General features: G+C 41.4%; 1 protein-coding gene across 1 annotated transcript in view; it reads right to left on the minus strand.

Moving 5' to 3' along the window:
* Positions 1-23,125: 23,125 nt before the first annotated feature.
* The window catches only part of efna2b (ephrin-A2b), a gene marked incomplete at both ends in the record, with an annotated part of 40,944 nt that continues 38,797 nt past the window's right edge, over positions 23,126-25,272 (minus strand). The window contains 3 exons of the mRNA XM_083970941.1: positions 23,126-23,259; positions 23,950-24,015; positions 24,157-24,449. Of these exons, the coding sequence (XP_083827067.1) occupies positions 23,126-23,259; positions 23,950-24,015; positions 24,157-24,449 (493 nt within the window). The remainder of the gene's footprint in view (positions 23,260-23,949; positions 24,016-24,156; positions 24,450-25,272) is intronic.

The following is a 25,272-nucleotide window of genomic DNA, read 5'->3' on the forward strand; positions in this document are numbered from 1 at the left end:
AGTCTGACCTGAGAATACTGTATGAAAGGTGTGTGTGTGTGTGTGTGTGTGTGTGTGTGTGTGTGTGTGTGTGTGTGTGTGTGTGTGTGTGTGTGTGTGTGTGTGTGTGTGTGTGTGTGTGTGTGTGTGTGTGTGTGTGTGTGTGTGTGTGTGTGTGTGTTTGAGTGTATACGGCGCTGTCAGATGAGCAGCTCATCCCTCCTGGGGAAATTTGATTTGCATTGACAGTGTAACTAACACAACAACAATTATAAATAGACTAACTGTAACATAGAACAATGTTGCAGTGTACGGCACAACCAGACTTGGTTAGAACAATCTTAACGGAGTAGGAATAGAATATCAAAAGAGTATAAAAGAACCTGTCGACAGTTTAAAAGGCCAACATCTGAATTTTAAAAAAGAAAGAAATGTATAAGTCATGCAACAACAGCAGTGCATTTACGGATTGTGGAAATTGATTGCATTGTTTGCACGTGGAACAAAGGAAAGTGTTTACTTATTTGTTTGTGCCCGAGGTAGCTAATATCTGAACCCTTCTATAAAAGCATGAATGAACATGCCAAGAAGCTAAAGAGAAGACACAGCCAATACTCATCTACCGTAATATTAGAAAATGTCTTACTGTAATTTTAACAGTGAAGTTCTGGCAACCACAGATTTTTTTTTACAGTGTAGTCTTAAATTTTCATCTTTATATATTATTATATATTACGCTAATATTTAATTTTTTTATACATGTATAGAAATATTGATCATTTATATTGATTATAGATGTATTGTCATATATTGAACTGCTGTGATGAAGAGGAGTCAAACTTTCATCCGCTAAAGAATCTTTGTTAGATTCAATTAAAGCTTTGATATTATTGATATATTATTTAGTCATAAACTCTCAAATAGGAGTTCATTGATCACTATAAGTACAAGTACTGCCTACTTAAAGTACTAGTACACTACTAGATGTATTGAGGTACAGGTGTAGGTATTTGTACATGTATGGTACTTCATTCTGCACCAGTTGCACTGAGGAACGTCTTTACTTTATGAACTCGTGAATCTGAGGTTCAGACCCCTCCCTCACTGAGGGGTCAGAGGTCACACTGTTCTCCTGGTGTAAACTGTGACATGATGGCGCCCTCATGTGGAGAACCTGGTGAAGAACAACTCATACAATAAGAGGTTTGGTGAGTAAATGTATATTTCTTATTTATTGTATGTGTGTGTCAAATAGACAGACAACAATCAATTCACGGATTAATAACTAGAAAAAGAAAGCATTTCCTGCAGAAAATGCGTGTGAATGCTGAAAGCAGCTGAACCCTACTGCTGAAGCAATGCTGAATGAGCTGAAGAAATTGTTGAATCAATGCTAAATTAGCTTAAGAATCTGATAAAGCAATGTTTAATAACTTGTAGTATGAGGTGAATGCCTTTTAAAGGTAAAAAGCAGTAGAAATGTTAAAGGTAGAAGAAAACATTGAAATCATGCATGTTTAAGTGTAACAGTTGAAATCAAATCTGCAGCTAACCTGAATAGGAATAGATTAAAAAGTAGAAATGAGGGGGGGGAAAAAAACACAAACAGAAATGGTTGCAGTTCTAATTCAAATATAGAGTACATCAAGTTATCTTGACACAACATCACAACAGTAGATGGATAGATAGATAGATAGATAGATAGATAGATAGATAGATAGATAGATAGATAGATAGATAGATAGATAGATAGATAGATAGATAGATAGATAGATAGATAGATAGATAGATAGATTCGGTGGCTGGTTGGTTGGTTGGTTGGTTGGTTGGTAGGGTGGCTGGTTGGTTGGTTGGTTGGTAGGTTGGTTGGTTGGGTGGTTGGTTGCCTGACGGGATTGAGGCAGGTGGCGAAACAGGTGTTGATTTGTAAACCTGTGACCTCACCGCAGCATCCCACCTTTTCTAGACAGTTGTTCAGGTGATCTCCAGTCTGACGATCTGATGTCTCTCTGATGTGTTTGTCTCTAAGACCAGTTGCTGTTGAGGAACAGAACCACGTTGAGGTCTTCGGGCTCAATGCAGCTCCTGAGTTTGTGGAACTGGTCTCCAGCCCTGGAGAAGGCTCTCTCGAAGGGCACGGCAGTTGACACCACCCCAAGTTTCTTCAGAGCCAGTTGGCTCAGTTCACCAAATTCTCTCTTTCCAGTGATCCTCCACCAGGCCAAGGGGTTGGACCCCTCTGAAGATTCCTCAGTGGCCATGTATCTCTCCAGTTGGTCCTTGAACTTTAATAACTTTAACTTTGACTTTTGATCAGAAGAGCGGGTTTTACCTGCAATGAGCTCCTCCATTATTTTTTCCTGTGCCTTTTTCTTGTTTGTTTCTGTCAGACGTTCTTTGTATCTTGGATCGAGGAAGGTGCTGAAGGCAATCTTTTGGTTGTTGACATCCCCAAACCTCTTACGAAATATGCTGAGCATAATCTTAGCAACATCATTATTTCCCCCTTCCTCCTTAAGTTTATCCATGAGTGACATCAGGTGTGGCAACACCACAGAAATAGTCTGAAATCCACTTTTCATGGTGGACGTTGCTTCCATCAGCGGCTTCAGAGCTGAGATCAGATTGTTGAGCTTCTTTTTATCTTCTTCATTCAGAATTAAATCTGTCTTGCCTTTGTCGTTGAGCACCACCAACATGGCCCGGTACTGTTCTTTCAGTCCCTGAAGCATGAGCAGCCAAGAGAACCACTGGTCACCCGAGTACACCAGCTCCTTTTGTGCCACATTCAGCCTCTGTTGAATCGCTCTGAGATTCTTCTCAGCTTCAGAATCGGTCTTGAAGAACCTGATGATGTTCTGACATTTTGTGAGAAACATTGCCAGCTCTTTGTTCCTCTTCAGATCCTTACATACCTTATCTAAGGTCTCGGCAAAACAAGGCATGTCAGTCCATTCAACTTCTTTCATCTGTGGCATCCCGGCTCTGACCACACAGTGGACCTTCTCTTTCACGCCCCAAGCCTCCATGACACCTGAGAGCTGCTTTTTAATGTTGGTGGCAGATTTATTAAAAAGGCTGATAGTTTCAAGCATATTGGACTTATGATTTCCTTGTTTGTCCACAAAATGACAATGCACTGTCAGATAGGGATCTTCAGGTCTTGAAGACCACAACTCACAGGTCAGAACGATGTCATCAGCAGAGGCCAAGCTGGATCGCAACTCGTCTTTCTTTCTCTTGTAAACTTTGAAAAGCTCAGAGCGGATCACCTCTTTGGTAGGAATTTGAACATTGGGGTTTAGTGTTTCCACAAACTCCAGAAAGCTAGCTGCGATTGTCTCCAGGGGCTGCAGAGTTGATACACTCATCTTCAACAGTCTGTGGATGTTACTGATCTGTGGTGGGGGGATTAGGCCTGAGTGCCCAACTGTGGAAAGAAACAGATTCAAAATTCAGGGTAATCTCGTATTAAAGGGATGGTTGTTTCATGTCCCACTCTTGTGGACATTAATATCTGAGTAACATCTTGATGAAATGTCTTCTTGGCACAAGTGTCCACTAAGACTCATGGTGTGTCTCAAATTGCACACTTGCCGACACTTGACAGTGCTTTTTGCCGATCAAAACGAGCTATTGTGTCTAACTGTGTCTTATTGTGTTAGTGTTGTTGTTGAGCTGTTATGAGTGTTTTTTAAAGACATTTACGCCATTGTCAGCTCCGTCGCTGCTCAAAGCAACCGCTGCAATTTGAAAAGTAGTGACGTGCTTCCGCTACGTCACTAAGATGGCGGCCGTTGAGTGTGGAAAGTGTCCATTGATCCACACTCAATTTTCTGGCCGTTTGAGTGTGCCAATTGAGTGCGCATAGCGCATTACATTTTCGCACACTGCTCAGTGTGAACGCACTTATGTACTATGTTTAATATTAAGTGTTAAGTGCAGAAGTGCGCGATTTGGGACACACCATCAGACTTGATTATGGTCAATATGTTCTGCAACTGCTAATTGTGCAGCCATGGCACGGGCACACACCTTCTGCTGGATCATTAACATTTTTTAATTCTACTGTTTAAGCTTTTTGCTGTTCCATTAACTGTTTACTGTTCATAAGCTGTTTGCTTATTTATTAAGCCATTTTCTACTCATTAGCTGTTACATCGTCATCTGCTGTTCATCAGTCTTTTGCTGTTTCATTAGCCATTTCATTAGCCACTCTTAAGGATGTAATTATTTCAGTAATATCTTGATTCAACATCTTCTTGGCACAAATGTCTACTGAGATTCAGACGATTTTGGTCAATAACTGTGTGCTAATAGTGCAGGAAAACCTGGTGGGCACATGTCCTCTGCTGGACCATTTGTCAAATGCTTAACTTTTTTCTTCTGCTGTTTTTAAGCTTTATCGGCCATTTGCTGTTTCGTTAGCTGTTTGTTGTTCCATTAGCTGTTTCCTATATGTTGGCTATCTACTGTCTGTTAGCGCATTTAGTTTTCATCAGCAGTTTGCTATTTCATTAGCTGTTTGCTGTGTTTTCAGTCAATTTCTGTTTTGTTAACCATTTGCTGTTTACTCAGCCGTTTGCTGTTTCGTTAGCTGTTTCGGTAGCTGATCGCTTTTTTGGTAGCCCTTTGCTGTTTGTTAGTCATTTGCCGTTTCATTAGCTGTTGTTTCCTATATGTTGGCCATTTAGCTACTGTTAGTGCATTTTTTTTTCAGCAACTTGCTGTTTTGTTAGCCATTTGCTGTTCTGTCAGCCGATTGATGGTTCATTGGTCGATTGCTTTTTCGTTAGTCGATTCCTGTTTTGTTCGCCGTTTGCTATTTTGATGGCTGACTGGTTTTTTGGTAGCCCTTTGCTGTCTGTTAGCCTTGCTGTTTCATTAGTTGTTTGTTGGCCATACTGTCTTTTGGCCGATTACTTTTTCGTCAGCCGTTTGCTGTTTTGTTCGCCGTTAACTCAGGAGGAGTTTGAGGTTACATTATTCTGCTTATTACATGGCTTACGAGTGAAATAATAAATTTGAGGCATAATATTGACCAAACTATGACTTTTATTGATTTATAAATTGCATCATTAGCGTATCTGCAAGTCCGGTCTCTTTTCCTCTGTGTTAACCCTCCTCCTCTTCCTCCTCCACCATGTGCATTTGTTTTCAACAAAGCCGGTAAGAAATCAATCCATGGAGCGGTGGGGGCCTGAGTGGGACAAAGTCCGTGAGGACCCTATTGTTATTCGTTTGTGTAACGTGACAATTTATCCCCGTAATCAATCGCATTTTTGGAGGCCTTGCCATGCTCGAAAACTCACGATATTTGGCACACTCGTCAGGTCTGGCAAAAAATAGTCATTTGAAATGGGCAAATTTGGCTCAATAGCGCCCCCTCAAACTTTTGTAAAATTGATAACTTTGTGTGTGTTTCAGCTGCGGAGGTAGCGTGGCTTCCGGAACGGCCCCGCGAAACGGACCCGTATCGGCGACCACTTGCGAGCAGTGATGGATCCGCTACGAAGGCGGATCACAGACCCGCCCTGGCTCCGCGCTGCATCCGGTCCGCATCCGTGATTAAAACCTTACCTCTGCGGCAGGTCCGTTCACATTCATTAAGAAAAACCTCTGGCCAGGGTAGTGCATGGCGTGGTGGTTGAGGTGGCCGCCCCATGTAGAGGTTACAGTCCTCAACGCAGGCGTCCCCGGTTCGAATCCCGCGTCGGGCAGACCTTTCCTGCATGTCAATCCCCCTCTCTCTGCCTCCCCCTTTTCTGTCTATCTCACTATGTGCTGTCAAATAAAGGCAAAAACGCCAAAAAATATACTTAAAAAAAAACTAAAACCTCTGGCCCGGGTCCATTTTGGACCCATTCATCTCATTTTCAAAATCCGAATAAAATAGCTTAAACTAAACTAAAACTAGGCCTAGCAATAAATCTGCATTGCCTTGTATTTTTTAATCTAACATTTGTCAATATAACAGAAACGGTTCATGTCAAGACATCATTTACTGTACAAAATCACTACTCAATGGAAAAATGATGGAAAGTTATAGTTTAGTGCTTTATAGGCCCATCAGTGCAGACATAAAATCTATTTTATCTATGAGGCTACAACTTCAATGAAATGTGCAGCTAAAATATCAGAAAATGAATAACTGGTGAACGACAAGAAGTTCAATACAAATATTGTTTATTCTTTTAATGTACAGTACATGCTACTGACACTGGGGTTCTCTTTTATTCCGTGGATGGTCTCCTCGCTGCTCTATCTGATGCCGTGTTTGGTCACCTCATCATCTGTGGCTGACCTTGTCACTGTATTTTTTCTTACAGCACCTGTAATCAAACAGACAGATATGTTTATGTTTATAAGGAGTCATGGTCATACTATGTTTGATTTCGAGCAAAAAGAAAAAAAAGACATCAAACATAAAAATAAAAAAAAGCAGTTTGCCCATGTTTGTCCAGTGCATCCCATTAAGCACACAGATTGGTCAGATAATTCAAATGGCAGACAATATCAAAGCCTCAGATTTTACTGATTTTTAAGCAGAGGGACTTGTGTGTCGGTGACCTGTCACAGCAGCCAGCTGAGTGGAGCTCTGAGCCCATGCGTCTTTTATGCACACAGCAGAGTATATATTGACTAATCTTATGTATTTTGACGGCGCCACAGTCTAGTCAAAAGCGCGTAGAGGGTCCGGCAGCGCTCCTGTTCGTACATTTTTCATGTTTTAGGACATGTACAGATGTGATAGTCAGTGAAAGCTTAATTAATAAACACAAAGTCTCGGCATCCGAAGGAGGAGAGGCCTTGAACGGGAAGCAGACCGTGGTGGTTTTCAATCACACACTCCAAACCCACTTGTTGCAACTTTAGAAAATATAATTCAGGGGAAAAAAGGGCTTACAAACATGGACCAAAACGGCTCAATAATACGCAAAAAAAATCCAAGAGAAATGAAAATTAACTAAAAAATACACTTAACAGCATGAAGTGGTCAAAATTGGTGGTTTGCCTGTGTGTCTTGGAGCTCTCCCACGTTGGTTTGTGAATGAAAACTGTATGTTCAGCTCCCCTTACATGTGAAATTTATTATTATTATTATTATTATTATTATTATTATTATTATTATTATTATTAGGGCCCGAGCGGCGACTGCAAGTCGCCCGGCGAAAGCCCTATTGTAATTGCTCTGTTTATTATTATTCTTTTTCTTTCATTCTTTTTCTCTCAAAAGGATCGCATTTTTGGAGGCTTCAACATGCCCCAAAACGCGTAAATTTTGGCATGCACATCAGGACTGGCGAAAAATTTGATATTTTAAAGTCGTTGGAAATGGGCGTGGCCAAATGGCTAAATAGCGCCCCCTAGAAAATTTCAAAACATCAGCCCCGCCTTTGTGTGTCACCTAGACGCATGAAATTTGGTGGGCTTATAGAATATGGCAAGACACACAAAAAAGCCTCTTATGTCATGGTGAAATCACAACAGGAAGTCGGCCATTTTGATTTGAATTTTTGACCTGTTTGATCTATCTTCTCCTAGGGATTTTGTCCGATTGACTTCAAATTGGCTGGAGACCACCGAGATGCCACTCTGATCAAAAGTTGTGCTCCGCAGGTCTCTAGGTCAAAGGGCGTGGCTTCTGGGGCCTTGAGGATTTTGGCGACTTTTCGTTTGCTCGCCATTTCACCTTCCAACAGCTCTAACGCCCACATACTTTATCCGATCAGCTTCAAACTTGCTGGACATGATGTTGGCTCCGCCCTGAACGTCCCGATATATTAACTTCCCACGTAACTCATAGCGCCCCCCGGTGGTAGCAGGAAGTGCCATTTTTTGCATCAACATTGTCCGATTTCCACGAAACTTCACATGTGTGATGAGGGGCTGACCCTGAACACACCTGCACGCATCTCATTACTGCCCCTAGTGGACGAACCTTTGACTGCTCATAACTCCCTCATGCTTTGTCCGATTTCCACGAAACTTCACATGTGTGATCAGGGGCTGACCCTGAACACACCTGCACGCATCTCATTACTGCCCCTAGTGGACGAACCTTTAACTGCTCATAACTCCCTCATGCTTTGTCCGATTTCCACGAAACTTCACATGTGTGATCAGGGGCTGACCCTGAACACACCTGCACGCATCTCATTACTGCCCCTAGTGGACGAACCTTTAACTGCTCATAACTCCCTCATGCTTTGTCCGATTTCCACGAAACTTCACATGTGTGATCAGGGGCTGACCCTGAACACACCTGCACGCATCTCATTACTGCCCCTAGTGGACGAACCTTTAACTGCTCATAACTCCCTCATGCTTTGTCCGATTTCCACGAAACTTCACATGTGTGATCAGGGGCTGACCCTGAACACACCTGCACGCATCCCATTACTGCCCCTGGTGGACGAACCTTTAACTGCTCATAACTCCCTCATGCTTTGTCCGATTCACTCCAAACTTCACATGTGTGATGAGGGACTGACCCTGAACGCACCTGCACGCATCCCATTACTGCCCCCTGGTGGACGAACCTTTAACTGCTCATAACTCCCTCATGCTTTGTCCGATTCACTCCAAACTTCACACGAGTGATGAGGGGCCGCCCCTGAACGCACCACACCACATGCGGTGACTGCCCCCTGGTGGATGAACGAAACATTGCGTTTTTGGCCTCCTTCCGGGTTTTTCTCCATTTCTGCTCCGCGCCACAGCACCGGCGTGCCTCAGGCCCCGCGGTGGCATGGGCGAGCGAGGGCCCGCCATCGCCGCTTGCGGCTTTAATTATTATTATTATTATTATTATATTGTACGGAGTCAAATGCGACGAAGAGCCAGAGCCAGCTCGAAACGTTGTCTTTTGAATAAAAAAAATATTTTTCTCCTTCGGGAGAAGACAGTGTTGAGTTCTCTTTCTGCCTTATAACTATATGGACAGTGCTATGGATTGAGAGAGTGAACTGCTGATAATTTTCTTAGGCTAGTGCTGAACTATGACCAAGCCGCTGTCTGCTGTCTCGGTGCTGAAATATGAATGAATGACAGCGTGTCACTGCCCGTGAGAGAGAGAGGAAGACAGGGAGAGAGATGGTCAGGTTATGTCAGATGAATTAGTCCAGTTTTTCCAATAGGATGTAGTTAAAGGGATAGTTCACCCAAAATTCAAATTTCACTCATTATCTACTCACCCTCATGTCAACTAAGAGCTGTGAGAATTTTCAGAGTCCTCCGTTCCTTCTCTGAGTTACGGGGGGGTCCGTGCAGCAGTATTTATCCATATAATGGTTGTCAATGGACACCAACTTTCTTTGTCCAAAAAGACACACCAAAAAACATCAAAATACCTCCATAGTGCTCGTCTGTAATGTCCCTCTTGTATTGAAGCCCTGACATGAGAAATTGTTCCGAAAAAAAATAAATAAGTCCATATTTTAAGCTTGTTTGTAGCGGAAGCTCCCAGTGTCTCGGTTCACTGCTCTTCCTGTGTCAGTGCCAATCTCGCGTGATTTGCACTGACCGGCGGAAAAATTTCTCATGTCGGGGCTTCAAGACAAGAGGGACATTACAGACGAGCACTATGGAGGTATTTGGATGTTTTTTGGTGTGTCTTTTTGGACAAAGAAAGTTGGTGTCCATTGACAACCATTATATGGACAAATACTGCTGCGCGGACCCCCCCCCCCGTAACTCAGAGAAGGCACGGAGGACTCTGAAAATTCTCACAGCTCTTAGTTGACATGAGGGTGAGTAGATAATGAGTGACATTTGAATTTTGGGTGAACTATCCCTTTAACAGCAGTATAACATAGGGGTCTGGGTTGTTTGGGGAGCTCTCCCCGGTGCTGATCGCCCGCAGCGGATGCATTTTCGTCCACAACAATGCCTCTTTCTTTTCTTTTTTCAACCAGCTTTCCTGTTTGTGTACATTTTTGTCTTTCATCTTATGACACGTGCCATCCCCTGCAGATTGGCAGCTGACTTGAGAACCTAATGCATAACTGTGGTTTACTATTGCACATTTCCTTTTGCTGCTATAATAAACATTAGGATTGATTGTGATACAAATATGATGGAAACTGGTAATAACAAACGTGCATCAAAATTACAGTGGCAGGCAGGGAAGTGGAGTTTTGCTCGGTGCAGAGGGAGAGAGAGCGTGAGAGCGGCATGAGCAGAGCAGCAGATATTTAGATTTTGTAGCGAGCCGTCGAAAAAAAATATCGTAGGTGACGTACAGCACACACACGCGCGCGGGTCGCCGGTCTGTGTGTCTCCTGCTGTTTCACACAGAGCTCTGCTGTGGAAAGACGTCTGGAAAGATGTGGAGAAGAGAAACACATTTTTCTTTTCACACATTAGCCAATCACAGTGGTCATTAAAAAAAAATCGGCAAATTTACTGGTCGCATGCGCGAGTAGATGAAAAATTTACTCGCACTGTCTCAAATTTTAGTCGCAAATTGCGACCATTTAGTCGCAGTCTGGAGCCCTGAATGATTGTGAGCATGGACAACGGACGTCTTGTCTGTTGATACGCTGACCAAAATGTAATTTTACATGTAAGTGGACCTGAACAGGCAGACGTACAGAGGCATGCGTAAAACACATATTTTGACTTCTTCATGCTGTTTGCTATTTTTTCTTATTAAGTTACCTTTCGTTTCCTTTGGATTTTTGTGCGTATTATGAAGCCGTCCTGGTCCATGTTTGTAAGCCTTTTTACCAGGAGTAAATTCCCCAAAAGTTGCAATAACTGACATCAGAGTGTGTGATTGTAAAACCACAACGGTCTGCATGTAATACTTACTTAGCAGCTACCACTAGCATAGGCTACATAATGGATAACAGCGACACATTAAAACAGACCATACCAAATAACAATGTGTGTGTTTTTTTAGTCACACTACCATAACATATTCTCCCGAAATTGCTATCCCATTTTAAAATAAAATAGCCTGTTGCACAAAATGACAATGTAAAGTTCTACAGCACTAATATCAAACAACATCATTACAAGCCTTAATATACATGATGATTAAAAACACAAAGGCCAATGTTTACTGTGAATGTCGCAATACATCAATAAATCAATAAACTTACTTGAGGGTTCAGCAGAACCGTCTCCCAGCAAAGAAAGATGACTCCTCTAGTCTCGGCTCGGTGTAGACTACTGTTCGACCATTACAGTAAAGGCGCGTCCGTGTCCACAGATCCAACACGGGTCCACTCAGGATCTGCTGTTTGACGGTAGAATAACATCTTCTAGGCGGCGCCCAAACCAATGTCACGCGGGTTTGGTGACTTGAAGGCATATCCGCTTAGGAGTCCCCTGCTGTGTGGGTAGGCTCATAGAGCTCGTCAAGAAGCACAAAGAAGTCCCAGGGTCGCTTGCTCTAAACCAAAGTCGAAAGTCGGCCATTTTGCTTTGAAGTTTTTTCCTATTTGAACGAACTCCTCCAAGGGATTTTGGCCGATCAACTTCAAATTGACTACAGATCATCCCGAGACCATGCTGATAAAAAGTTCGTAAAATAATTTCTGTAGGTCAAAAGGCATGGCTGCTAGGCTGTGACAAAGTTTCACTTCGAACGGCTCTCACATCAACATACTTGATTGTATTTTAACAAACTCCTCTTTCAGATTTGGACCGATCAACCTCAGATTTTGCCACTATGGCACCGCCATTTCTGATGCCTCACCATGCATCTTCGAGCAGCTCTGTCTCCCCCATACTTCTTACGAACTGCTTCAATATTTCTGTACATAATAAGACCCCTGCCCTGAACGTGTCTATCGTAGGCTACCTCGCTCATGTCATCCCCTTGTGGAAACAGGAAATGCCCACCCACCTCTCCCTCCTGCGCACCTCCACGTGCCCCCCTCCCCGCTGCATGCGTTGTCATGGCAACGGTAAACAGAACAGGAAAGCGAGTGAAACGGGAACAACACAGTCAAACACAACACCGGAGTTTTAAACCGTATAAAGACTCAGTGATGATGACTGATGAGTTTTATAATAAACTGTTGTTAGCCTACTACTACTGGAGACGCAGGGGAAGTGATTGTTACAGATTACAGTTCTCAACCAGCCGGGCTGGCGGCCGGACCAGCGCCACCTGATGCGCTGGTTCAGGGCCAAAATAAATCTGCGACAACCGAGTCGAGCCGCGCCGGTCCGGAGTTCAACCGGGTCCGGACCGCTGAGAACTCCCAGAGCTAACAGTAGCCTAGCCGTTAGCACTGAGCTAACAGTAGCCTAGCCGTTAGCACTGAGCTAACAGTAGCCTAGCCGTTAGCACTGGATGAACTCACAGAGCTAACAGTAGCCTGGCCGTTAGCACTGGATGCTTTATAGACACATGTGACTTCCTGTGTTTACGTATCACTCGGGGCTGCTCACTATTAATGTTACAATATCAGACATGAAACTCCGCGGCTGCAGTTATTGGTCTTTTAAAAAACTATTTCCAAAAACCTTCTTTCTAGTGTGTGTTGTGACTCTAGTCTCCTCTGCTCTCTGTGTCCTGCTAACTGCTCTGGTATCAATAAAGTTAGTTTTTTTTAAGCGTTTCTTCCTGGTCGGGGAGGAGAGGAGGAGAGGAGAGCACAAAGTGATTACATAGTAAGTAGGTTCGGTCACTCATCAAATGTTATTAATCGGACCGAATAATATTATTGGTCAGACTTTTCTCAGAATTATATGAGAATGGAAAAATGATGAGTTTTTAACCCTGTTGGGTTTCTCTTACATTTTTGTATCATCAGATTATTAATAGCATTTTAACTTGCAGAATGACTGCGGGAGAGATGTAGTATAATGGAAGATGACTTAAAATATTTTCAAATTAAAACATATTATAAAAAGACATAGTTTTTGTAATTAATTTGGGAATACTGTAATGAAAATGTTTTGACATAATCCCTTTAGTCATAGCAGTAGGTTCGTTACCTTTATTTGTCGGTGCAAACTATTTTTAGAACGGCGGAGCAGAGCCGTGAGCTGCTCAGAGCTACGCTACGGAGGCTCATTATGGGATTTCTTGGTTTCCCTCATCATCAAACTCATCAAATACACAATCCAACAACTCCACAACGCTCTGGTGGACAAGTTGTGACCTGCACATTCACCACGCTATGAGATAATAACACAACGTTACCACACAGAGTTGTTTTAGAGGGAAATTCATGCAAAACCGCTGATGCACGTTGCCTTCAGGGACAGTTTTTAAGCAAGCAGTCTCTGTATTTACCTTGATCGAAGGTGATCGAAGGTGATCGAAGACCACTCTCTCGAAGCTCTTCATAATGTGTGTTGTCAGGGCTGTAGATCTCAGATTGGACACATTGGCTTTCTCTGGAAAAGGAGCAGGCAAGGTGTTTGTTCACTATATAGGAAAATGCATTTTGCAAAACAAAACACAAATCTGTTTAGCACTTCTAATAAAAAATTAAAATTCAATTCAATGAATTAGCATTTGGTTCAGACAATAGGGTTCAAAGTTTTAGCAATTGAGAAAAACTGTAATGTGCCTCACTGTAACTGCTCACGGACCTCTTCAGTGTCAAAACTGATAGCTGGGCTAATGTCCTCAGAACTGGCCGACTTGAGGACAGACTCAGGCACAGACTCATCAAACTCGGCAAAAAAACAGATGTTCACAACTTCGGGTATCGGCCTCAACAATACCAAGATATGGTCCGATTTGCCCAGCCGAGGAAGAGCTTTGTCCACAAAGTCCTCCTTAGTGTTTGTGTAAAACTGGTCAAGATACGCATCTCCTCTCGTTGGACATGACACCATTTGTTTAAAGGATGGTAGAGTGGAATCTAGACAACAGCGGTTAAAGTCCCCGTTGATGATAACCAGCGCTTTAGGACAGGAGCACTGTAATTTTTCTGTAATCTTCGATATTTTCTCTCTTGCCAGCTTCCAGTTACTCTTTGGAGGAATGTAGACAACTAAGACAATCACATGGGTGTACTCCCAGGGGGCGGGCAAACAATAAGGTCGACAACTTACTGCGAGGAGCTCAACATTCCGGTTGCTTACTCTCTTTTTTACTGTGGCATCGTCTGGATGGCACCACCACTCGTTCACGTATAGGCAAACACCCCCGCCTCGCTTTTTACCTGTGCGTTTTGGATCTCTGTCCCTCCGATAGAGAGTAAAGCCTTCCAATTTCACATCTGAATCTGGTATCTTGTCAGACAACCATGTCTCCGTAAAGCAGAATAAACCACTCTGCCAGTATAGGTCATAGCACTTCACATAATTATCCAACTCAACCATTTTGTTTCTTAAGGAGCGTACATTCCCCATAATGACAGAGGGTAGAACCAAAGCACCGTGAGGACGAGGCTGCAGAGTTGATACACTCATCTTCAACAGGCTTTCAATCAGTCTGTGGATGTTACTGATCTGTGGTGTATGGAGGAGTAAGCACCCAGCTGTGGAAAGAAACAGATACAAAGTTCAGGGTAATCTCGTATTAAAGGGATGGTTGTTTCGTGTCCCACTCTTGTGTACATTAATATCTGAGTAACATCTTGATGGAACGTCTTCTTGGCACAAGTGTCCACTAAGACTCATGGTATGTCTCAAATCGCACACTTCTCTTAGTGCACAGCTTTACAGTAGCCTACACTGTAAGGCAATGCACTGTCTTGTGCAGTGCACAAATTTCGACAGGGTAGTACTGTCTCAAACCAAACACTGCCACTGCGCACTTATTTGGGATCTACTTGGCACAAGTGTCAACTAAGACAGTCAGTGGCGAAAGTTGTCTGCTACGGGCCCTAATGCAAAAAAAAATTTGCGGATCCTATAATAATACCGGGGGGGGGGGGGGGGTGTTAGACTGTAGTATAGGCTACTCCAGGCCTGTGTGTGCTGCCACACATTAACACTAAGGATAGAGAAGAAGACGGAAAGTTCCCCGCTGTATTCAAACTCAAACATGGGATTAAATGTTGACAGGGAGTCGTGTCAGAGTAAATATCAGCGATGATTAAACAGGTGTGATTCAGCCGCAGCGTCTGAGCGACCCGACGGCAGTCGGCCGTTGTTGTTACGTCCATAGACTGTGTAGCTGCTGCAGCGGTGTGTGTGTGTGTGTGTGTGTGTGTGTGTGTGTGTGTGTGTGTGTGTGTGTGTGTGTGTGTGTGTGTGTGTGTGTGTGTGTGTGTGTGTGTGTGTGTGTGTGTCTTACAGGTAGAGTGGTGGGGGGCATGACATTGTTTCAGAAAAAATCCGTTTTGGGCATCCAGACTGGGGCGGCGTTTTCAGATTTTCCCACTCTGGGACACGTTTAAAAAAAAAACGTTTTCACCCAACGCTGCGCCGCCGCGCTGCAGACAACAGGAGAACTGTCACCTACTGGCTATGCCCGCGCGCATGTTCATAATCCAGAATAACGTTAATGAATTACAGTAATGATGTAAAAGCCAAGATGATTTAATACAGTAGCCTATACCACCAATTGATACTTTTTTTTTTTTTTTTTTTTACCGTTCACCGCGGGCCTTTTTTGGCCACGGGCCCTAATGCAACGGCATTACTTGCATTAATGGTACTTTCGCCACTGAAGACAGTGGTTCTCAAAGTGGGGTCCTTCAGAGTGTTCAAGGGGGTCCACAACTTTTTCTTGAAATTTTAAAACTTTTTTCTTTTTTTCACAAATTTTGAAACCTTTTTTTAAACACTTTTTTTTCTAGAATTTGTAAACTTTTTTTTATTTTATTTTTTTTAAAATTTTGACCACTTTTTAAAATTATTATTATTAGGCTATTATTTTATTTTATCACTTTTTCTAGAATTTTTAAAAACGTTTTTAAAGAAATTTTTACCACTTTTTTTCTAGAAAACAGTTAAAAACTTTTGAGAATTTTTACCACTTTTTTCTAGAAATTTCTAAAACTATTTTGGAGAAATTGTACCACTTTTTTCCCCAGAATTTTCTCTATAATCTTTACAAAAACTGACACCATTAGCCCTAATTTGAACGTAAAAGTATCGTTCTTCAGTCTGAGAGCAAATATTTGTGTATTTCTGGTGCCACAAAATTTTGACCAATGAGGGTCCGTGGTCTAATTTGTGTCAATTTAGTGGTCCTTGATGTAAAATAGTGTGAGAACCATTGCACTGATACTCAAAGTTGATTTTAGTTTAGTTTAATAAGTTTATTTGTATCGGGGACAATGTACAAAATAACATTAGTCTCGAGATGAGAAGAGATGCCTTGTACCGGATTTAGTTTACTAGCTACTTTCCATCCGTAATTTTAATCCATATTTTGATCAATGCTCTACAACTGTGTGCAAATAGTGCAGCCATAGCAAAACCTGAGAGGGCACACCCTGATTATCAGCCATTTGCTGTTCATGAGCTCTTCTGTTTTGTTAGCCATCCTCATTAGCTGTTACATTCATCTACTGCGCATTAGCCATTCAGTGTTTCGTTAGCTGCTTTTTTGGTAGCCCATATACGATATGGGCTTTTTATATCCATATGGGAATATAGACGCCTGTCTCTAACATAAGTCGGGTCAGTTCTGATCATATTTTTTTATTTTTAACAGTGACTCTATTCTATTCTATAGGAGTCAAAGCACAAAACGGAAATATTTAGCCAGGTACGATCTCCAGCTGGAACAGGTTCTTTTTTTGACAGTCAAATTAATCATTGAAGAGCAGCCCCACCCCACAAAGGTCTCTGTCTCTCTCATCCCAACTTCTCTTCTGGTAAAATTCAATAAAGATTGTTAAAGTTAGTTAAGTTTTCTCAGTGATCTCTCTGACCTCTGTGTTCACCTGTGTGTTGTTACCTGTCCTCTGTCCTCTGACCACCTCTCTTCTCGGCGGCTGCAGTCTCCTGTCGTCGTGGTTACGGCGTCTGGCTGAGCGTCGCAAGTGATGTCTCTCAGCGATGTCTCTCAGTGAGCGTCGTCTCTGCCTCTGCCTCACCTGTCTGCTCTGACACCGTTTTATCACCTGGGCGGAGTCTGAAGGTGAAACTCAAGGACACAGAAGCCAAACAGATTCTACCTGTCCTGACCTGACCCAGGTGATCACACCCTGACTCCTACGCAGGCCAGGTGACACTCAGGTGTAAACATCATGGACAATCAGATGAGTCGTTAGAACCTGAACAAGAAGCTGCTTCACAAAGATCTTGATGGTGAAAACACAACATTCGCCTTTAGCTGCCAGCTATTATCTAAAGTCCATCCCAGCTGTTGAATGAGAGCAGGACTCACCTTGAAAGGTCACCTGTCCATCACAGAGACAAACAACTTCATATTCAAATATGCAAATTCACCTGATGTGTGGGAGGAACTATAGGGAACAAGAGAAAGCAAATTTCCCTCTGGGGACAATAAAGTCGAAGTTGAAGTTGAAGTTGAAGTTGAAAGAATCCAAACATGCAAAACACAGCAGAAGCTGTTTGAAGTCAAGAGGAAACATTTGTTTCCTTATTTGTTTCTTCCTTTAATTTTTTTGTGACTGAGTTTGTTTTGTTCGAATTCATTAGAATAAGATTCTCTGGTAGTTTCTGTCTGTTACTTTCTTGTCCAGTGATGTTGGTTTGATTGATAGATGCAAAGTTATCAATAATTTGTCAGTTTTAATTTGCTGTGTTTCATGTGACTCTGTGGCTTCATGAGCTCACACAGTTGGACTGGTTTAGGACCAGCATGCAGCTGGGAAAACAGCCTATGGTTTTCACCATAGATCTATTATATATATGTTACAATAGGTCCATGTTTTTCACCAGGGCAGGGAACAGAATCATTTGTTCCTCTGGATCTATTATCATAAGAACACATTATCCATATTTGTTCCTCTGATTGTTAAACTGAACTCTCTCATGATGCATCAGTGTCCAATTAATGTAGAACTTGAACATGTTTGCAGAGAAGTGGCCACACCTCAGGCAGGGTTGGCAACTGTCCCATATTTTGATCATAATGATTTTGTATGTGACAGCACAGGTCCTGTTTTCAAAATAAAGTTTGCATGACACACGTGTGTGTGTGTGTGTGTGTGTGTGTGTGTGTGTGTGTGTGTGTGTGTGTGTGTGTGTGTGTGTGTGTGTGTGTGTGTGTGTGTGTGTGTGTGTGGCTTTATTTTCCCTCCAGGGGAAATTTGATTTGCATTGACAGTGTAACTAACACAACAACAATAATAAATAGACAAACAGTGAAATAGAACGATGTTGCAGTGTACGGCACAACCAGACTTGGTTAGAACAATCTTAACGGAGTAGGAATATAATATAATATATATATAAGATATAAAAGAAGGGAAGTCGAGAAATGAAACCTGTCATCAACATTTGAATTTTAAAAAAGAAAGAAATGTATAAGTCATGCAACAACAGCAGTGCATTTACGGATTGCATTGATTGCACAATTTTTACTTATTTGTTTGTGCCCTAGGTAGCTAATATCTGGACCCTTCTATAAAAGCATGGATGAACATGCCAAGAAGCTAAAGAGAAGACAGAGTCAGGCTTTATGCTGTGTTACACAAAGATACAAGAAAACCACTTGGACTTGGACTGGACTCGTGGTTTTTACATGATGGTTATGCACATTTTAAAAAGACAGCTGGTCTAAAATGACACTGAAATGCACAGATTTATTTATTTTTTTAAAGTTTTACGCAAATGTCCCATATATTTGGTTATATTGTTGCTGTTGGTAACCTAACCTCCAGGACCATGATGCTCTGGAGAAGCTGCAGTTCTCCCAGTGACCAGCAGGAGGCAGCGCAGCGCTGTGGAGGAGCCAGACCTGTGTGTGTGTGTGTGTATGTGTGTGTAACCTTTATTCTATTTGTCAACACATTTTCATTCTTTTATTTTTATTTACTTATTCAATTGCCTTTATTGAATTATTGAATTCTGTTAACTTTAAAAATTGTAACATGTTAAAACAGATGAAACAGAGGATGTTTTGTTTTCTGATTTAATCAGAAAATAAAAACTGATCCAGATCAAAATCTAAATCATGTTTATCAAATATTAATTAAAATATTTTTCTCTTTAAATAAGAGTTTAAATTTTTGAATTAAAATGTTCTTTTAAAGACATTTTAGGGTCTTTCATGTTTATTTAACCGGACAGTGAATTGGGACGCAGCAGAGATCGTCTCAGCTGGGAATCGAACCGACGTCATCGCTCTGGACTCACCACTGGACCGCTGCATTAAAATATAATAATTTAAAACAATAAATGACTCACTGAGGATTTTAGATGATTCTTGTTCAGAAAGTATTCAGACCCTGTCACGTCACTCACACATGAACATTTAAAAATAGTGAAAATGTTTCTCACATTTCTAAAATATGAAAAACTGAGAAATCTAATAATAAACTCAAACTGTTTCTATGATAAAGTGATATTTTATATTAATAACAAAGCAGTTTCTACATTACATTACATATACAGTATCTTTTATTGACAGTAACAGTCAAATGCAGGATCAGAGCCGTAATTTATCAGAAGCTTAAATAAATATTATTTATTTATTATTTCAGAATGATGATTTTATAAAGTTAAAACACAGTAAAGTGAGTTTGAAACAACTGAACGAACAGACGAGGAATCTTCAGTGAAAGTTTCTTTTTTATTGGTGAATTTATCAAACACAGATTCAAACACTTCGGAACATTTTCTCTCTGAATTTCTTCTTCAAAGTAAATCCACTAAATGTTTGATTTTTCCTGCTCATGCAAGTGCAGGAAAAAGCACCTGACGACCTCTGACGCCCCTTCGCCAGCTCCTCAGCCAATCAGATCAAAGCATTCGTTACAACAGGACTTTTATAAGCATCCAATAAGAAAATATACAAAACAGGTTTTTTTTATTTTATTTAGTCTTTAAAGAATAAAATATGTCGACGTTTGAATGTAGAAAAACATTTTGATTGAGCTCAGAGATTGTAAACCAGACACGTTCGTTCTTCCGTTACGTTTCTTACACACAAAAACCAACGAAAGGAGAAGTAGGACGGCGAGCCGGAGGAACTTTGTTATCCACCGACTCGACCGGGACACACGGGACTACAGGGACCAGAATGCATTGTGATGCAAGCAGGAACAAATAAAAAAGGAGAAAACTACAACAACAGCAACAGCAACAACATCAGCAACAACAACGACGATAACATCTTGATTCTCCTGCTGCTTTTACACTGAAAGAACCACACTGCAAAAACTCAACATCTTTCCAAGAATATTTGTCTTATTTCTTGTCAAAATGTCTCAATTCTAGTCAAAACTAAACTTTTTCCACTTAAAATAAGACTCATCACCTAAAAATTTACTTGTTTTTAGATCATTTTCACTTGTTTCAAACTAATTTTCATTTGAAATAAGTAGAAAAATCTGATAGTGAAATCAAGTTCTTTGTGCTTGTAATAAGAAAGAAAAACTTGCTCCACTATCAGATTTTTCTACTTATTTAAAGTGAAAATGTGCTTGAAAAAATGAAAAAGTGTCTAAAAACAAGCTGCTTTTTAAAATTTGATGAGTCTTATTTCATGTATAATTAGATTTATTTTGACTAGAAATGACATTTTGACTAGAAGTAAGACAAATATTCTTGGTAAGATTATGAATTTTTGGTGTGCAAAACCAGGAAACGTCCGATTGGCTCGTCTCTCGTCCGTCCGTCTGTCTGTCCGTCACAGTGCCGCCAGTACAGATACTGCATTTCCCAGCATGCCCCTTGCACGTCCACATACAAGGACACGCCCCCCTCCATCCATCAGCACGGATAGAGGGATGAAGGTTATGAAGAGATGAAGAAGAGACTAAATAAAAGCAGGGTGAAGAAGCGCTCGCCTCGACCACACGGCGGCGCTGTTCAGTCTCTAGAAGTTTCAGCACCAGAGGGAAAAAAAGGCCATTTATCGATTAATCAGCAACATTCGTTTTGATTTTTCACCATGAAAACAACAGGAACATGTGGCTCCTCCCCTTCGACTAGCCCCGCCCCCCATATATATATATATATATATATGCAAAAACTTAAAATCTTACCAAGAATATTTGTCTTATTTCTAGTCAAAACAAATCTCATTATACGTAAAATCACATAAAAAGTAGCTTGTTTTTAGACACTTTTTACTTCTTTCAAGCATAAAATTGCACTCACTTCTAATTTTAATTGATTTACTGCACTTAATGTACTTTACAGTCTAAAGCATTGCTACTATAGCACTTTATTCTACCTCTCTGTCTCTGTGTTTTGTTTTGTATGTCAGGTTTTTGTTTTGTTGCCTGTTTTGAATGTTTGTTAGAACTTCTTTGTACCTCTGATCCCTGTGTTTTGCTCTGTCGAGTGCTTACTGTCTGTTTAGTTAGTTTAGTTTAGTTTAGTTTAGTTTAGTTAGTCTATTTTACTTCATCTGTATTATGTCTGTCTTGTTTACCTGTGTCTTGTCTAATTGTAATGAAATCCTCTTTATGTAAACTGCCAGAGGACTGCGGGTGAAAATTAGCTACTTGCTAATCCCGGTACATTTACGTTGGGCTTCCTCTTTTCTCTTCCTTAAAAAGAGAAAAGAGCTGATGTTATTAATGTACATTGTCCTTTTTAAATAAATAAATACAATTAAATTAAATATTTTTACTTGAAATAAGTAGAAAAATCAGTTTTCTTCCTTATAACAAGCACAAAAAACTTGCTTTCACTGGCTGATTTTTTACTTATTTCAAGTGAAAATTAGTTTGAAACAAGTGAAAATGATCTAAAAACAAGTTAATTTTTAGGTGATGAGTCTTATTTTAAGTGGAAAGAGATTAGTTTTGACTAGAAATTAGAAATTTTGAAGTAAAAGATTATCTAAAAACAAGCTACTTTTTATGTGATTTTATGTATAATGAGATTTGTTTTGACTAGAAATTAGACATTTTGACAAGAAATAAGACAAATATTCTTGGAAAGATTTTGAGTTTTTGCAGTGTATATAGTATATATATATATACTGGAACTGGGCGGAGCTACAGTGGCAACAGGATGTAGGGTTTAGCCCCGCCCCCTCCTCTGAAGAAGAAGAAGAAGAAGAAGAAACAGGAGGAAGTTCAACGAGTCTTTGGCAGATTTACACAATGAAAGGCATCAGATGAGGATGAAGATGATGAGGATGAAGATGACCTCAATCATGTCAGAAAGTGTAATTTAAAGTTGTCTGTAGTTAATTCATTTCACATTAATCAATATTCTAATTGACTCTAATTGAAGTGAATGTGTCTCTGGCACTGTGAGAGGCTTTTATTATGAAAAAAGGAGGCGGGGCTTGTTAAATTATTGAGCTTTAGATGTTTGTTTGTTTTTAAACATTTTTTTAATGTCGGACACTTTAAGAGTCCGAAAATTAAATATTATTATTATTATTTTATAGTTTTCATTTAAAATGATTTATGATCAATGGACTGATACACAGCTGATCGATTAACTGTGTTTGAGTGACAGGAAGATGAAGATGAAGATGATGATGATGATGATGATGATGATGATGATGATGATGAAGATGAAGATGATGAAGAAGATGAAGATGACTCTCAGACCGTCTCTGTCTCACAGTCACATGTTGTTTCTTAATCGATCCATCGATCAGTTTGACACGATTGATCGGTTTGTCTTTGTGTTTATATTTGCTGACGGATCAATGAGTTCATCCACCGATCAAACTGTTTTTCTGATCAGTTCCCGCTCACAGATCGATCGATCAACACCGATCAGCGATTGGTCGACGTCGACGTCCTCGTCTCTGGCGGCGTCGTCCGTTTTGTTTTCATTGAAGTTTGTTAAATATTTCACGTCTTTGTTTATTGATTATTATTAGGATAATTAACCTCCGACGTCGTCACCGATCAGCGTTATCAATAAAGTTGTATCTGTGATTGTCTCGTCTGCGGCGGCGTTGGGAGGCGGAGTCAGGAGGTCTGGAGCTGTGTGACATCACAGAGCTCCGACCAATCAGCAGCCGCCTCAGCTCCAAGGCTGTGGCCGTTGCCGCCGCCGTCGCCGCTCCTCTCCTCTCCTCGCCTCTGATTGGCCGAGCGGTCGTCGTCGTCTCTTCCCGGAGGAGGAGGAGGAGGAGGAGGAGGAGCAGGAGGAGGAGGAGGTGCTATGAGGAGGCGAGGAGGAGGAGCAGGGCCAGCGACATGGCGAGGAGCAGAGCGACGTGAGGCAGAGCGACGCTGCAGCCGCCGGTCGTGTCGTCGGTGAGGAACGGCTCGGGAGACTCGTACACCGAGTCATCTGAGGAGAGAGAGGGAGAGAGAGTTTACTTGGACAGAGCCCCCTACTCCCTGCACAGGGAATCTGCCATAGGAAACTTCACTTAACCGATATTACACCAATCGGAACACCCTGCAACGTCACAGCTGTTTCCGGTCGAGTTTAATAATAAAGTTTTAAGTTTCAAAATGTTTCACGCCACTACCACCGTTTAGACAGATCTGAAATGATTGAAGTTCTACTACTATTTCTGTGTGCACGAGCAAAGCAGTTTTGTGTTGCTATGTGTGGTATTTATTCAGTTTTGGGGCATCAGGGTGTAGAAAGCATCAGTGGCTCAGCTGACAGGAAAGGCAAGCTAACAGCGGTAGCTAAGCTAACGGCGGTAGCTAAGCTAACGGCGGTAGCTAAGCTAACGGCGGTAGCTAAGCTAACAGCAGGACGTCAGCTGTTAAAACCCTCCCGTTGTGGGACACGACATGAAACTACTCCAGTTAGCTCAGTCATGTTGGAACTCAGATGGACCGTTTATTGAGTCACTGAGTTATTAAAGTTAGACAGGTAGCCATTAGCCCTGCTAATTTACGTAACGCACGTAAACGGAGCGCAATGGCTGATGGGTAATATCGGTTGTCAACATCTGCTTATGGTTTTGACTGGTTCTGGTGTGGTGCTGATGTGGCGTCGTCATGGCGACAGAGTGTGACTCACTGGTTGGCTTGACGTAGACTCGCAGCTTCAGACACGGTTTACCTGCCAGGTTGGGATGAGGAGACGCTGAGGAGGAAACAGGAAGTAGCATCAATAACAAATGATTAATAATCAATAATTCAGTAGTAGTACTCACAGATGTATTACTAGTACTCATAGATGTAGTATTGGTACTCAGGTAGTAGTGTTAGTAGTATAAGTACTCACAGATGTAGTAGTACTCGTGGCCCGGCCTGAACTCGAAGCCGAGGCTGAACGGCGTGAACAGCTGGAACTTCTCTGAGAACTTGAGCGGTCCGCTGGCGCTCTGCGGCCGGTTGCACTCCCAGCGCTTGAAGCCGCGGCGCCGGTGGTCGCAGGACGTGTAGCCGTCGTAGTTCACCATGTACAGGATGTAGTACTCCATCCGCTCCGCCGGCTCCGCCGCCTCGTAGTGAGGGCAGTAGATGTCCAGGTAGTCGTTGATGGCCACCTCCACCGTGTACTCGCCTCTCAGGAACCTGAGGAGGAGGAGGGACGACATCATCATCATCATCATCATGCACACGGAAAACGAGCTGTCTGGACTTCCTGTAACTTTGTGATGTCACAAGGAGCAGCCACTAAGCCCCGCCCACCTGGACCCTCCATCCGCAGACACAAGAAGAACATGTGAACACAGAACCTTTGTTTACACAGCTGCTGCTCTACGGAGCTACATTTGTGTCTTTATTATTCAATTAAAAGAAAAGTTGATTTAAACAAAAAAGATATTGATATTCAATCAAATAATTAACCCCTAAATAAATTAAAAAAAATAAGTGTTTGAATGCAAAAAAAAGTTGCACTTTTTTTTATTGAGGTGAGTTATTATTTGGTTGAAAATATATTTTTGGATTAAAGTCATCTTTTTTCTATTTGGGCCATATAATGGGTAGGATATTTGTGTCTTTATTATTCATTAAAAAAAAAAGTTGATTTAAACAAAAACAAAAACAATTCAATCAAATAATAAGTCACTTAAATAAAAAAAAACATTTCAACATCAAAGAAAAAAAGGGTTCAAACACAATTTCTGGGGTCTCATATTATTTTTTTTGCATTCAAACACTTTTTTTTTTTAAATTCAAGTGAAGTTTGTTTTGATTGAAAATATCTCTTTTCAATCAGCTTTTCTAACTGTTGTATAATGATGAATACTGATCGATACTGATCAAGAATGACCCTCGAGCTGTTCAGTAGTCAGTGACTCTCTCTTTGACCGACAGCTGAGTATCTTTGTTTTTACAGTCTGTCAGTGTGAACTCAACAATCAATGTTGCAGCTTTTGAGCGCCACAGGAAT

The sequence above is a fragment of the Trachurus trachurus genome (assembly GCF_905171665.1).
Source record: "Trachurus trachurus genome assembly, chromosome: 4".
NCBI lineage: Eukaryota > Metazoa > Chordata > Actinopteri > Carangiformes > Carangidae > Trachurus > Trachurus trachurus.